The sequence below is a fragment of the Pteropus vampyrus genome, unplaced genomic scaffold (assembly GCF_000151845.1).
Source record: "Pteropus vampyrus isolate Shadow unplaced genomic scaffold, Pvam_2.0 Scaffold44, whole genome shotgun sequence".
NCBI lineage: Eukaryota > Metazoa > Chordata > Mammalia > Chiroptera > Pteropodidae > Pteropus > Pteropus vampyrus.
The window spans coordinates 8,376,437-8,390,143 of record NW_011888825.1 but is presented as its reverse complement, the minus strand read 5'-3'; the positions used below and the strand labels follow the sequence as shown (position 1 = coordinate 8,390,143).

Below are 13,707 nucleotides of genomic sequence, written 5' to 3'. Positions count from 1 at the left end.
CTTAATAGGAGGAAAAGGTACTGAGGAGAGCCTTGTTGACGGCAATAAAATTGTACTGTCTTATAAATTAAGAAAATTTGTCCAAGGTCTAATGTTGAAAATCCAAAGTGTTATTTGTTTGTCAATATTGATGAGAAAATAATTATGCTGTATTATTGAACTTATGGTAAAGAACATTAGACAAAGAATATAGTTCTGGCTCTACCACTTACTTCTTAATACCTCCTTAAAGCTCTTCTCTTGCGGATAACCCAATTCATGTGATTTTGGGGAGAATTAGATAAGGTTTGATATATGAAAGCACTCCAAAAAAAAAAAAGGTTTAAGGAAATGTACAATAGCACTACAGCTCAAAATGAAACCAAAAACTCTTCAGTGAAATATGACCTTAAGAAATCTAGCAGTTCAATTATTCTATTAAAAAAGCATCCCAAATTTATTTACTAAATTTCCCAAATAATTACACAAAGAGTTCTTCTGAGGCTATAAATATATATATCAAAGTATTTAATTATTAAAAGTAACAGCTACGGTGTCCAACAGCATAACGGCCTGAATGAAACAGCATACCTTACAATATAATATACATCCATGGTACACGGATGTTTTCATTTGAATTTAATCTAATCAAATATATTGATTAGAATATACAATAAGTAGGCTAATTTTATTTCTCCTTTGTTTCTTCTACAACTTACAACTTACACATGGAACCTGTTACTGGCATTTGAAGAAAAAGATTTGTACTCCTTTCTTTCTAATGGTAGAGGCAAACTGGTTAATACCTGAGAAGCTGAGCTGTCAGAACCAACTGCGTGAGAGTCCTCAGGAGGGCCAACAGAACCATGAGCAGTTAGTGAAACATTCCCTCCCAGAAATTCATCCCCTCGAACTGAATGAATAAGATCATTCAAATATTTATAATAAAGATTGCTGGACAAAAAGCCAGGCAAAAACACCTAAAAGAAAGGACAAACATTATTTTAAAGCTGAAATCAAATACAACTAAAACTTTATTCTAAAACAAAATTTTACCTGCAATTCTACCAACTGGCACAAATGATTTTACTTCTCCTTGTTACACTCTAAGTATTATCCTTTTACATATAGATTATACTGTAACTAAAATTATGTGTCCAATTTATAGTTTTCTTTTCCCCAAAACACTTGCCAAGAAACTATTACAAACTTGATAGACCTCTTAGTGACCAGAAAACAGTCCAGGGAGCGGCTATATATTGAAACTAGATTTTTTTGGTTTGCTATAAATATTAAAGTTTTTGTGTATATATTGATTTTAACTTTTGAACTGATTTCCTTATGATAAATTATCAGGAGTGTGATTACTGAGTTAAACAGTATGAACATTTTAGCTTTCATATATATGGCCAATTTACCCTTCTGAAGGATGTTGTCAATTTGTGCCACTAGCAATGTAGACTGTTTTGACACAAGTTTTCCAACACCGGGTTGTGTTTTTTCAAATTATTTTTAAATAAATGCCTAATGGTACAGGGATGTTTTCATGTGAATTTAAAAATTATTAATGATGCTGAATAAGTTCTCATGTTAATTAATGACATACACTATTACAGACTTTTCCTTCATAGCACTTAGCACAATTGTGAATAATTGTGTTTAATATGTGCCTTCTTTATAGACAAAGCTCCAGGATGGCAGAAACCATGTTTGTTTTGTTTATCACTCTAACACCAATACCTAGCACAAAAATATTCAAAGTATTGGTAAACAAATCATCTATGTCTTTTCCCCATTTATCTACTTGATAGTATTCTTAAAAATTAGTATAAATTCTTTACATATGTACATTTAGTAAGAAATATTTTTAGATTTTGTTTTTCTCTGTATTTTAATTTTCTTTATTACCCAGGAAGTATACATTCTTTATATGATACAGATCTGGAACTTTTCCTTTAAGATTAGAAAGGTTTTAATTTTAAACATAAAAAAATTATGCCTAGGCAATAGCTGATACTCTACTGAGTTTACCACTAGCTTTTTAATTATCTGATTTTTATATGTAACTCTTCCATATTCCTGGAATTCAGTTTCTGTGTGTGGTATTATATAACAGTGCTTACTTAACCCTTTTCCACCTAGATACATATGACATATATAAGCAACATAACCTCATGGGCTTATCCTAGGCTCTGTGCAATGCCTGGAAAAATCTGTTCTAGTTCATTAAAAGAATAAATCATTTACAAATTCTAATACTTTATTATTAATAAGATATTAGTGATATCCTAGTAAGTGATCATGATACTATACAAAACGAATGCTCCAACCCCGTTGAGGGATATTAGTGAACTACTTAAATTATTCCTAAGCTAACTTTGCCCAATACACTATCTAATTATTAAGCACTTTATATATTTTACCTCATTTGTATCCTCAAAATAACTGTAAGGTAAATATCCATATAATCCCCATTTTACAGATGAGAAAAATGGCATTAAAAAATTTCAGTAACTGCCTGAGGTCACTTAGCCTATAAAGGTTAAAATTAATACATACCAAGCCAGACTCAAAGACTCTGCTCTTAATCGCTATGCTGCACTTTTTCAATTTTCCACTACTCTATTACATTTGTTTTTTCCCATGGTACATTTGCTGGGTTCCACCAGTAAAAACTTCTCGTAGTTTAATAGTTTTGGAGTTTTGGTTACCTTCTCCATGGTTGTCCAGGCCTGACGTAATGGAGTTGTAAAACAGTTAGGGAGTGGCCCACCTTCCCTGCAGATATTGGATTCAATTTCTAATCTTACAATATCATCAAATCCAAGAGAATGTGTGGCCTGCAGGGAGAAGTACCTATGGTAGAAAGATAGCCAAAGTAAAACCAAATTCCACAGCAAGTATAAGCAACTTCCAGCACCTACACCAGAGAATATTCTATGAGGGTACTTGATTCAGCCTGCAGACCTATGGAACTGGGTGATGACAGCCCTGCTGCAATCTTTATTCCTATCACCCCAAAGATATCTGAATCAATCTGCTACCTCCCTATCTGCCTTCCATCATCCTTAGTTCTTGTTTAAGATTTTTGAGGGTCAGTCTACGACTGAGGCAAAGAAATCAATCACACATATTTAATGGGCATCTATTCTCTGTTCAGCACTTGGTAGAAAGAAATGGATTTAAAAGAGGTTACCCTTTTAAATGGTCCTTTCCCTTAAAAAGAGAACAGAAAAGATCCCTGCACAGGATACCATGAGAACCCACCATTATAACTATGAGGCATATGTAATATACATGTAGGAATTCAAAACAAAAGAGCACTGAGGGTGCAATAGATGGATTTGATGTATTTAGATAGAATAAATCTTGCTGATGATTTGGAATGAAAAGGAAAAGGAGTAATCAATGACAACTCAAAAGATTTTTATCTTCATAGGATATAATGCAACTAGTGTTTTAGTAAGCTGCTTATAAATGGATACTTTAACAAAAACATTAAAGAAGAAAAACATATATATGTTCTTTTCCAAGCATTCTAGTGGCTTCTAATTTCTATAAATGATACAAATACAGAAAGGCTGATGAAGCATGATTGTGCTGATGCATACATAAGATATAAAAACAAACAAGCAGGGTTTGACTGGTAAAGGCAAATTTAGCACAATGAACTTGTCAAAATGACATGCCAGTGGGATGCTATACAGTAGTCTTCATTTAGAAATGGCTCCCAATATGAAAATGGGAAAACAGGGTCTCTGCTCTGTGTGGTTACTGAGCTCCAGCCAGGAACTTACTAGTGCTACTCTTCTGTTACAGCATAAAGAAAACGTCCTTTTTTTTTTTGTTATCAGTGTTTTCTTAACAAAATGTGAGTCGTCTATCTAATAACAAATGAGTTGGTAAATATTCCTCCATAATTTGAATTTTTGGGCACCCCAGACCAAACTTCTAAATGTAAACACCTTCTATTTTAATATCTATATAACAATGTTTCTTATATAATATTTCCCACAAATATACTAAAATAAACACTAGTTAAAATTGAGAATTGCACTCCAGTCCAAGTTCTACAACTAAACTGCCCTGTGATTTTGAGAAAGTCACTGCCTCTCTAGGCCTTAGTTTTTTTTTTACCTGGAAGACAGGAAAAATCAGACTAGATCCCTGAACTATTCATCAAAATCATGTGGGGTATTTTCTAAAAATAAAGATTCCTGGGTCACACCTCAAACCTCCAGAATCTCTTAGGAGGACTGGAAACCTATTTTTATTAAGTTCCCAGTTGATTCTTATGCAGACAGCCTAATATGAGCCTGCAATGTTCAGGAACCACTGATCTACATGCTTTTAGCTCTCTTCCAACTCTAACATCCCTGGATTTTTCTCTATCCTCAAGTCATCCTCTTAGCGCTTGCTTGTGGATACAACTAACACATTACTTTTCTTTACAGAGTAAAAAAAGTTAAAAGAAAAGAAGGAACATCATGTGTTATGGAGCTGGCCACAGCTTTATCGCTTGTCTGATGTTTTCAATTCTGTTCACTTTAAGATTTTGCTACCCTCTCATTTTCGGTAATGACCAATGAAAAACTATTATTCATTGAGTAGTTAATCTGACTAAGCAGATTTGCACCAGAAAATAGAAAACACCCATTCAAAGACATTCAGGACCCTTTTCAATGAGTTTTATCTTCCTCCTATATTCCCTACCAAAGTTTCGAATACCCAACCAAACTCAAGTTTTTGAAAGTACCACATTCCCCCAAGTTTCTGTGACTTTGCTTGTGTCCCTGCATTTGGTTAAAATGTTCTTTTCCACCTTCTCTGGCTAGCAAATTTCAATTCATTCTTTAGGATCCAATTTAAATCTTTCTTCTGTGAAACCCTTCCTGAACTCTACAATCATCACCATCTTACCTCCCATACACAAACCTCCCCCATCCCCAGCAGAAAGTCTTGTTCTAAGGACCCCTAAAACTTTACATATACCATATGAAAAAAGCAGCTTTTATGCTGCTCCCTGTGAGCTCCTCAAAAGCAGAGACTAAGTTTAATCATTGTTATTTCCAAAGTAAATATCAAATACTCAATAAATATTTGCTGCGTTGAATACATCTATCAATAAAACTCACTTGTCATATAAAATCATGGCATCGTTCTGTGCCTCCTGTCCATCATACTGGCCCTTTTTGGCAGCAAGCTGAGACTGGAAGTTATCTGCTGCCAGCCAGAACTGTAAGATATTCACTGCATCCTCTTTTTCCATGTACTAGAAGGAAAAATACAAGAGGAAAATAAGACTATAAACACATTTCTCTCATCATCCCTAATTTTTTTTTTAATGCCTACAGCATCTTGTATTCCTAGTTGGTCTCCCATCCAAGAACTAACCAGGCCCAACCCTGCTTAGCTTCCGAGATCAGACGAGATAGGGCATGTTTAGGGTGGCATGGCTGTAGACTCATCATCCTTAATTTATAAGCCCTAACTGTTAAACACGAATGGTACTGGTCCGTGGCCTGTTAGAAACCAGGTCGCACAGCAGGTGAGTGGCAGACAAGCAAGCGAAACTTCATTTGTATTTGCAGCTGCTCCCCAGGACTAACATCACTGCCTCAGCTCCGCCTCAGATCATCAGGCATTAGATTCTCATAGGAGTACCAGTCTCTGGTGACAAAAAGGTTGGGGACCGCAGACCTAACAGATTCACTTGTTCAGTTAATTCCAGTCAGCAACTTATAGTCATTTGAGATTGAAACGTTTAAAAACATTCAGTGAGAGGGGAAAAAAACAACTAATAAAAAAACCACCACCACACAGCTAGATGCAAACTTTAGTGAACTGGAATAAAAATTACATTAAAGATGGATTAGTGGTTCCTCACTGTCAAATATACAAAGAGTAAAGTAACGAGACCAAGTCTTTTATACCTGATCATTTCCATCAATACATGCAGCCATAGTAACCTGAACAAATGCTGTCTTAAACTTATGGCAAAGAGAGGGAGTGAAAAAATAAATCGACTGAACTGTATTCTTATAAAGAGACAGAACACAAGTGTGTATTGAAGTTACTGCTTTGTGAGACTGGGAATCTTCCTATTTCTGCTTTGTAATCACTTGCTTTGCGAAAAAGAATTTCATTTGCTGAAGCTTACGAATACCATTATATTAAAATGTATGTCTCAAAGAGATCAATATACTCAGTGCTTACCGTGAATGCTTTACTGGGCAAGCCTATGAAGTAGCTAAAGCAAAAGTAATGATAGTATAAAACATTTATTACTTTTCTCTCTCTCTTCTAAAGTCTAATCTCCAAATATTTGAGCACTGGAATTACATATTAAATTCTGTGGTTTTAAAACTTCTGAATAATTAAAAATGTGCATTCTTTTAATTAGGTTTTTCAAAATTAGAGTTTACATTGAATTTTCATGTTCTCTAATCTAATAAGTCATTAAAGTACTCTTTCCAGTTACATGCAACTTAAAACAATAATTTATTTGAAATAAATTATTTAAATAAAATTATTTAAATCCAATCAATCTTTTTGGAAGTGATTTGTCTCTTCTGTTATTTCCTATAGACAGAGCCCGAGCATTTATAGTTTAGAGGCTGAAATGCTCTTAAAGGATATGAAAAGAAATACAGACTTTACCTCAGAGAAATAAAAGAGGGCTGACTCACAGAAGAGAATGTCAGCCAGGTAAACAGTACCACTGGTCAGCACTTCAATCTGGTATTTACAGAAATGGTGACTTCGCAGAAACTCACTAAAGTGCCTGCATATGAACAAAAAAGGGACAATTTGAGGGAATGACCAAGGGAAAGAGCTTAACTGGGAAAAATATACTCTTTCCATATTGTGTTTATTGTTTCTTAAAAGCTTGGTCAACATGTTGTAATCTCTCCCACCTCATAATGACTTTGTAAATCTCCTCTGATATTTAATACATCCTACCGTATATTACAGTAACAAAAGAGCATGCCCTATTTCTCTTATTAGGCTATAACTTCAAGGCAGGACCTATATCTAAGAGTGCTTTGCACAAAGCACCCTTTTCATAAATGTTAAATGAAAGAATACATATGTAGATTTTTTAAGGGCATGCAGCAGTAATTAATAAAAAAAAAAACCACTTGAAGGCAGTTCAACAAATCTATGTAGATTTAGTAATATGACATGCATTAAGCTTAAAGCATGCACTAACAAATTAGGATATTCATCTGAAGACATGCACTGTTTTAAATCAATAAACCAATTCTAATAGTCACAATTATACCCAAATGACTTCAGAATTAAAAACAAATTATTTTAACTTAGGAAATATTAAGATTCAAAATAAAAAAAGATTCAAAATAAAAACTTGTTTTATTTTTAATAGAGTTCTCGATTTACATTTAAAAGAAATCATTAACCAAGACAGCCTGAGTATGCCTGAGATCCTGTAAACTTTCGAAATCCTTAAATCCTCAAAGACAGTTTGTTTTTATTTGAATGAAGCCCATTCCTAACACTGAACACAAATTCTCAAGAATACAAAATGTGAAATTATGAAATTAACTTACTCTTGCTCCATTGCACTAAAGACTATGGACTGTGCCAAAACAAAACAGTTGGGGTCCACCTGTCCATCTTCTCCACAAATCTTTGCTGGTAAATAATTAAATAATTAAAGAAATAGTAAATAATTAAATTTCTATTGATAGAAAATGTACACATTTGTGAATGAAAATAGGAAATAACTGTACAGGCATGTAAATTAGGTTTTAAATGGAACTAAGAGAAAACACAGGTGAACAGCTGATTTTGAGGTAGAGAAAGTCTTTGTAAGCATACATGCAAAAGGAGAAACCAAAAGTTTTAGCATAAATTATTTCTATACAGTAAAACACCCCAAAAACCAAATGAAAAGGCAAATTAGGATAAAAAAATTTGCAGCATGTATGACAGTTTACTCTATATATGACAGATTATTATTCATATATCAAGAGTTCTTACAAACTAACAAGAAATATCCTGAAAGAAAAATGAGCAAATATGAAAAGATAATTCACAAAAGAACAAATAAGTAAATATAATTATAGATTAGAATAAGACATTCCAACTTTTGTCTAGGAAATTAGCATAAAAGTGTTTTAACAATCCATATTTCTTATTGTTTAATGATATATACACTTGAGCAAGGGCATGGGAAAATTGACACTAGTGTTAGTTGGAATATAAATTGATGTATCTTTCTAGAAGGACATTTTACAGTTTCTAGCATAAGCTTTCAAAATGAACATACCCTTTCAATCAGCAATTCTATTTCTAGGACTGTAACCTAAAGAATTATAGATTTATGAAAAGGTTTATCTGTAAAAAATTTTATCAAAATGTTATTCAATAGGAATTTTAAAACATAAAATGTGCTAAAATTAAAAATTGCCTAAAGTCACTGTAAGACATCAACAAGCTGTTAAACTAGTAAACACGACTAGAAAAAACCATACAACCATAATAATCGGTTTCACTTTAAGTTCATGACCTTAATGGGACATTAATGAAACCTAAGAATCCTACTATAGTTTCCTGGTCCATTTACTCTGACATTTTTCTAGACAACACATGGCATATCTTCTCCTCCCTTCTTAAACGTTCTGTTCTCTTTGCTGATGACTTTGCTTCCTACTTCACTAAGACAATAGAAGCTATCAGAAAATTACTTCTATCACTTCCCACCATATCTACCAACCCACCTGCATCTCTACCCATGTACTCTGCACTCTCTCCTGTTATACAGATGAACTGTCCTTGCTCCTACCTGAACAACCCTCTATTTGAGCAATGAGCCCATCCTCTTTTCCCTCAAGACTTCTTTCTTATAGAAGTTGTCCCCTTCTCCTGCATTAAATTTTTTACTATTGCCTTACTCTCACCAGCTTTATACGCTTTTTGTACACTGTGCATATATACTTGTTTGTATGCTATTATACACCTTATATGTTTATAACATGTCACCCTAAAAACAAAAACCACTGTCCTTTAACATCCCCTTCCAGCTCATCTTTAGTGCAAAATGCTTTGCCCATACCTGCTGTCTTCATTCTCCTCCTATTCTCTCTTAAGATTCCAATTAAGTTCTTGTCCTTGAAAGTCCACTGTAATTAAGATGACCAGTGGCCCAGATGCCCATCAGGTTGCCAAATTCATTCCATTCCTACTATTCATCTTATTTAACCCTTTCAGCATGATTTAACATCTTTAATCACTCCCTTCCTCCCAGAAACATTTTTCACTTGGCTTCTTGATACATAGTGATATAGGAAGGCCTACATTACTACTACTGGCTGTTACTTTTAAGTCTCCTTTGCCAGTTCTTCCTCAACTGACAGACTTCTAAATGTTAGGCCAGCCCCAGAATTCAGTCTTTAGACCTCTTGCTTTCACATATTACACTCATTCCCATTGTAATCCAGTTTCATGACTCTAAACCCATCTATAAGCTGATGACTTCCAAACATGTATCTCCAACCTATACCTCTCTCATCAACTCCTAAAGCAGATGTCCGACTGCCTACTTGACATTCACCATTTGGATGTCTAAAACCCAAACTCTTCATTTTCCCCATAAGCCATTACACTCAAAATCCTCCTTATCTTATAATTGGTAATTTCACTCTTCCAGGTATTCAGTCATGCTTGATTCCTTTTTTCCTCTCACACCACTAACTTCCAAGCCACCAACAGAATTCTGTCAGTTGTACCTGCAAAGTATTTTTAAAATTTCACCACTTCAAGGATTTGTAGAAGAAGGAAGAGGGAGTAGAAGCATAGTTTTAGGGTCATTCTGAATCCTCACATAAAAACAGTAAGTAGACAGCAACACCGAAAACACACGAATAACATTTACGATAAAACTAGCAAGAGGGATACAGAATAAAAATAGCTAAAGTGGAGACCTCTTCAAACTGTAACTCACTTAAAGTACAGCTATATTAAAATGTTACCACTGTAACAGGAGACAAATAATTAAAGCAGGATTCAGAAGAATGAGGCTCAAAGAGGAGAAGTGACTGGTAAAGACATAGAGGTAATTAACATTTTAAAATGCGTAATAATAGACAATGGGATAGAAATTTTCTTGGATCTCTTGATCACTAAATCTTATCAACTTGATCCTTCATAATATTTTTCCCCTCATGGAATTATATCATTAATTTGACAAAATTTAAGAAAAGGAAAATTAGAATTGCAGTCACATTTCATTCTTAAATAAATTATTTGGCTCAAAACTCTCTCCTTTTCTCCCCTACCCCAATTTGGTTACCAAGAGGTACAAACAAATGCCCAAAGGAATCACTAGCCAACCAATTCCTCAAATAGCCAAATTCTAATCAGTTAGTACACGCCAGTTGTATTATTAGGAACATTCAGTCTAGGGAAGTCTGGAAGATGGTAGCAACAAATTCTCACATAAAAAAATAGAGGAACAACATAGAAAAATCAAAAACCCACAACAAAATTTGCAACAAAACTTGGTAAAACTCCCAAAATACAAGCAGATAAGGACAAACCACCAAGAGTCAGTAAGACCTATGTGTTATAGGTATCTGTGTGAGAGAAAGAAAAGGAAAACAATGGGGGCGGCATCTGATGGACCCCAAAATAGCCAACAATTAGTTGTTCACTGTTATAAAGCATGGTGAGCGAATTTAAGAACCACAGCTGAGAATGGAGGCGGTTTCACTGTCTCCTATGAGTGCAGTAAAGACTGAAAGAACCCCATGCTGGAAAGAATCTGCTAGGAGTAGAATAACATGGTATATTTCATATGTCAAAAATACCAAATTTTTGTAATAAAAATATAAAACTTAGAACTAAGACTTAACGACAATATTTGTTCAACAGATACATTTTATCTGTGATTACAGGTGCACCCAAGGTCTTTCTGATGCAACAGTTAAAGCTTTCATCCTTTTTATTTTACTATATTTACACAGAAATATATTTGTGACTCAGTATACACATACATATATGTATATACGATGGTAATAATTTCCTGAAATGTTTGTTGACTCTTATTACTAGCACTTTGATTTTTCTATTCTAGCATTTTTTGGGCAGGGGGATGAGGACAAAAGAGATTGGTTTCAGTCCACGGTTTGAAAGAGACTGCCAAGTAGCATGCTAGTTAATGTGTAGGGGTCTGATTTCAAATCCTGACTGCCATTTCTGAGCTGTGTTACATTGGACAAATTATTAACCCTCTCTGTGCTTCAGTTTTGTCATATAAAATAATAACCGTATTCATGCTGCAAGGTTCTTTAGAAGGTTAAATGAGTTTATTCATGGAAACAGCTTAGAATATTGTCTGGGATCTGGGAAGTACTCACTAAATGTGTGCTATTACTGCTCTTTCTGCTATTGTTATTCAAGTCAAAGTCTAAGAATTTGGGTCCAATATATGTGAAAAAGTTCGTAAGTGAACTACAATCATATGTAATAAAGTACTCTGAAAATAGATTAGGAAAGGATATATTAAATTCCATGTTCATAAAAAATTCTCTTAAATTAGTAACCCAAAATAGGCATTTTATTTTGTCAAAGCTTCAAGCACTGCTTACCTATGATGTCATTTCTCATTGCTTCTGTTATTGGTATTGGTTTAGCAGCATCTGGAGATATATATTTGGTAAAAGTATTCACTGCATCTTGTTCTATACCTGCAAAGGAAGAAGGGGACAACTTCAAAAATCAAAACACAACTTGACCTAGTAATGGACTATGTTCCTGAATAGCAAGGTTTAGTTTGCTGTGTGCCCAAGCACATAGATGTGTGCACACACATACGTACAAATATATATTTGTATTTGTAATTATAAATGTGCGTGCGTGTGTGTGTGTGTGTGTGTGTGTGTGTGTACATATATTTGGAACAAAACAAGCCTCATCATTCTATTGCTTTTTCACTGTTTGGTTTATAGAACAGCAGAGTTATATGTGAATTACCCCCTCCACTCCTCGCCTAAGCTAATAGCAATAATTTATGCATGTTTTCTTTCCACGTCTCTGCTTCAAAGTCCAAACTTGAAGGATGTGCATAGCAATATAACAATAGGAGCCCAAAAATTATTTATAAATTTAAGTTTTAAATATTTTACAAAATGTTTTCGCATTCATGAATACTACCTTTATTCGACCTTCAAAACCTAGGTTAAAAAAATGAATCTCAAACTTTTTGGTCTCAGGACTTTGAAATCTTAAAAATTACTGAGGACGCTAAAGAGCTTCTGTTTATGTGAGTTTTATTTATAGATATTAAGTTATTAGAAGTTAAAATGAAAAAAATTATTAACAATATTAAATCTGTTAGAAGTTAACATAAACAAAATTTTTAAATAGAAAATAACTATTTTGCTAACTGAAAAAATTAGTGAGGTCATTATTTTACATTTGTCAATAGCAAACTATTGGACTCTCATATCTGCTTAAGTATTCAATCTGCTGTGCTATTTTGTTTTGGTTGAAGTTTATTGTGATATACTTCACAATATATAAGATATAATAAGAAAAATATAAATATATAGTCTTCATCCTGGTTCCTGGCACAGAGCTTCTAAAACCCTGGGAATTTCCTGAGTGGTAGGGGCGATATAAGCATCTTCTGTTATTTATAAGCCCCTTTCAAGCCCCTTTAAACCCCTTACAATTCACCCATAGGGAAGTTTACAGTAATGAGGTGACTGGCAGAATGAAGGCTGGTTGCTAGAGGAACCAATCATGTGATTAAAGCATTAGAACTTTCAGCCCTACTTCCTGACCTCTTAGGAAAGTAGAGGAGCTGGGAATCATCAAATTATTCACTAATGGTCAATGATTTAATTAATCATGCTCATATAATAGAACCATAAAAACCCTCAATGAAGTAGTTCAGAGTTTCCGTGTTGGTAAATGCATCCGTGTACCAGAAGGGTAGCACACCCAAACTCTATAGAGATAGAAGCTCCTATACATAAAACCCTTCTGGATCTTGCCGTCTGTACCTCTTCATCTGGTTTTTCATTTGTGTACTTTATAATATCCTTTAAAATAAACCAGTAAACATAAGTAAAGTGTTTCCCTAAGTTCTATGAGCCATTATAGCAAATTACTGAACAAGAGGAATGGGTTGTGAGAACCCCTGATTTATAGCTGGTTGGCAAGAATTACAGGTAACAACTTAGAACTTGCAACTGGCACCTGAAGTGGTGGTGGGGGCAGTCTTCTGAGACTGAGCCCTTAACCTGTGGGGTCTGCACTAGCTCCAAGTAATGTCAGAATGAATTAAACTATATGATGCCCAATTACTGTTCACAGAGAACTGAAGAATTGCGTGGTATAGGAAACACGCACATTTGGTATCAGAAGTGTTGTAAACAGGGAAACGGATTTCTTTTATACATATTAAGAAAATTAGGCCTCAGAGGTGTATAGTTGGGAAAAGGAATATTTTAATAGCTTTTTGAGATAATTGTGGATATATGCTTTGATAACACACCAAAACTTGATAAGTAATAGTTTCTTAAAGGTTAGTTAGAATGTAGAAACTGTATCAATGAACTTGTTGTATTCTGTTACATTAAAATCCACTGGTCTATCTCCCACGGTTAATGAATATTTTACTCATGAATGATTTTATAGTATCAGATATTTTCAAATATTTTGGAAAATAATGGTTCACTGACTTATCTTCTAAATGTC

At 34.1% G+C, this 13,707-nt stretch overlaps 1 protein-coding gene and 1 pseudogene across 2 annotated transcripts in view; both read right to left on the bottom strand.

Annotated features, from left to right (window-relative positions):
• The window catches only part of AKAP10 (A-kinase anchoring protein 10), a 90,019-nt gene that overhangs the window by 31,672 nt on the left and 44,640 nt on the right, over positions 1-13,707 (bottom strand). For both annotated transcript variants that reach the window (XR_002780002.1, XM_011359024.2), the window contains exons 5-10: positions 11,592-11,690; positions 7,551-7,635; positions 6,640-6,763; positions 5,115-5,251; positions 2,691-2,835; positions 786-959 (exon numbers count right to left, since the gene is read on the bottom strand). Coding sequence is in view for 1 of the 2 variants with exons in the window: in XM_011359024.2 (XP_011357326.1) it covers positions 786-959; positions 2,691-2,835; positions 5,115-5,251; positions 6,640-6,763; positions 7,551-7,635; positions 11,592-11,690 (764 nt within the window). In the remaining variant the exon portion in view is untranslated. The remainder of the gene's footprint in view (positions 1-785; positions 960-2,690; positions 2,836-5,114; positions 5,252-6,639; positions 6,764-7,550; positions 7,636-11,591; positions 11,691-13,707) is intronic.
• Positions 5,325-5,443, bottom strand: LOC111738945 (annotated as a pseudogene).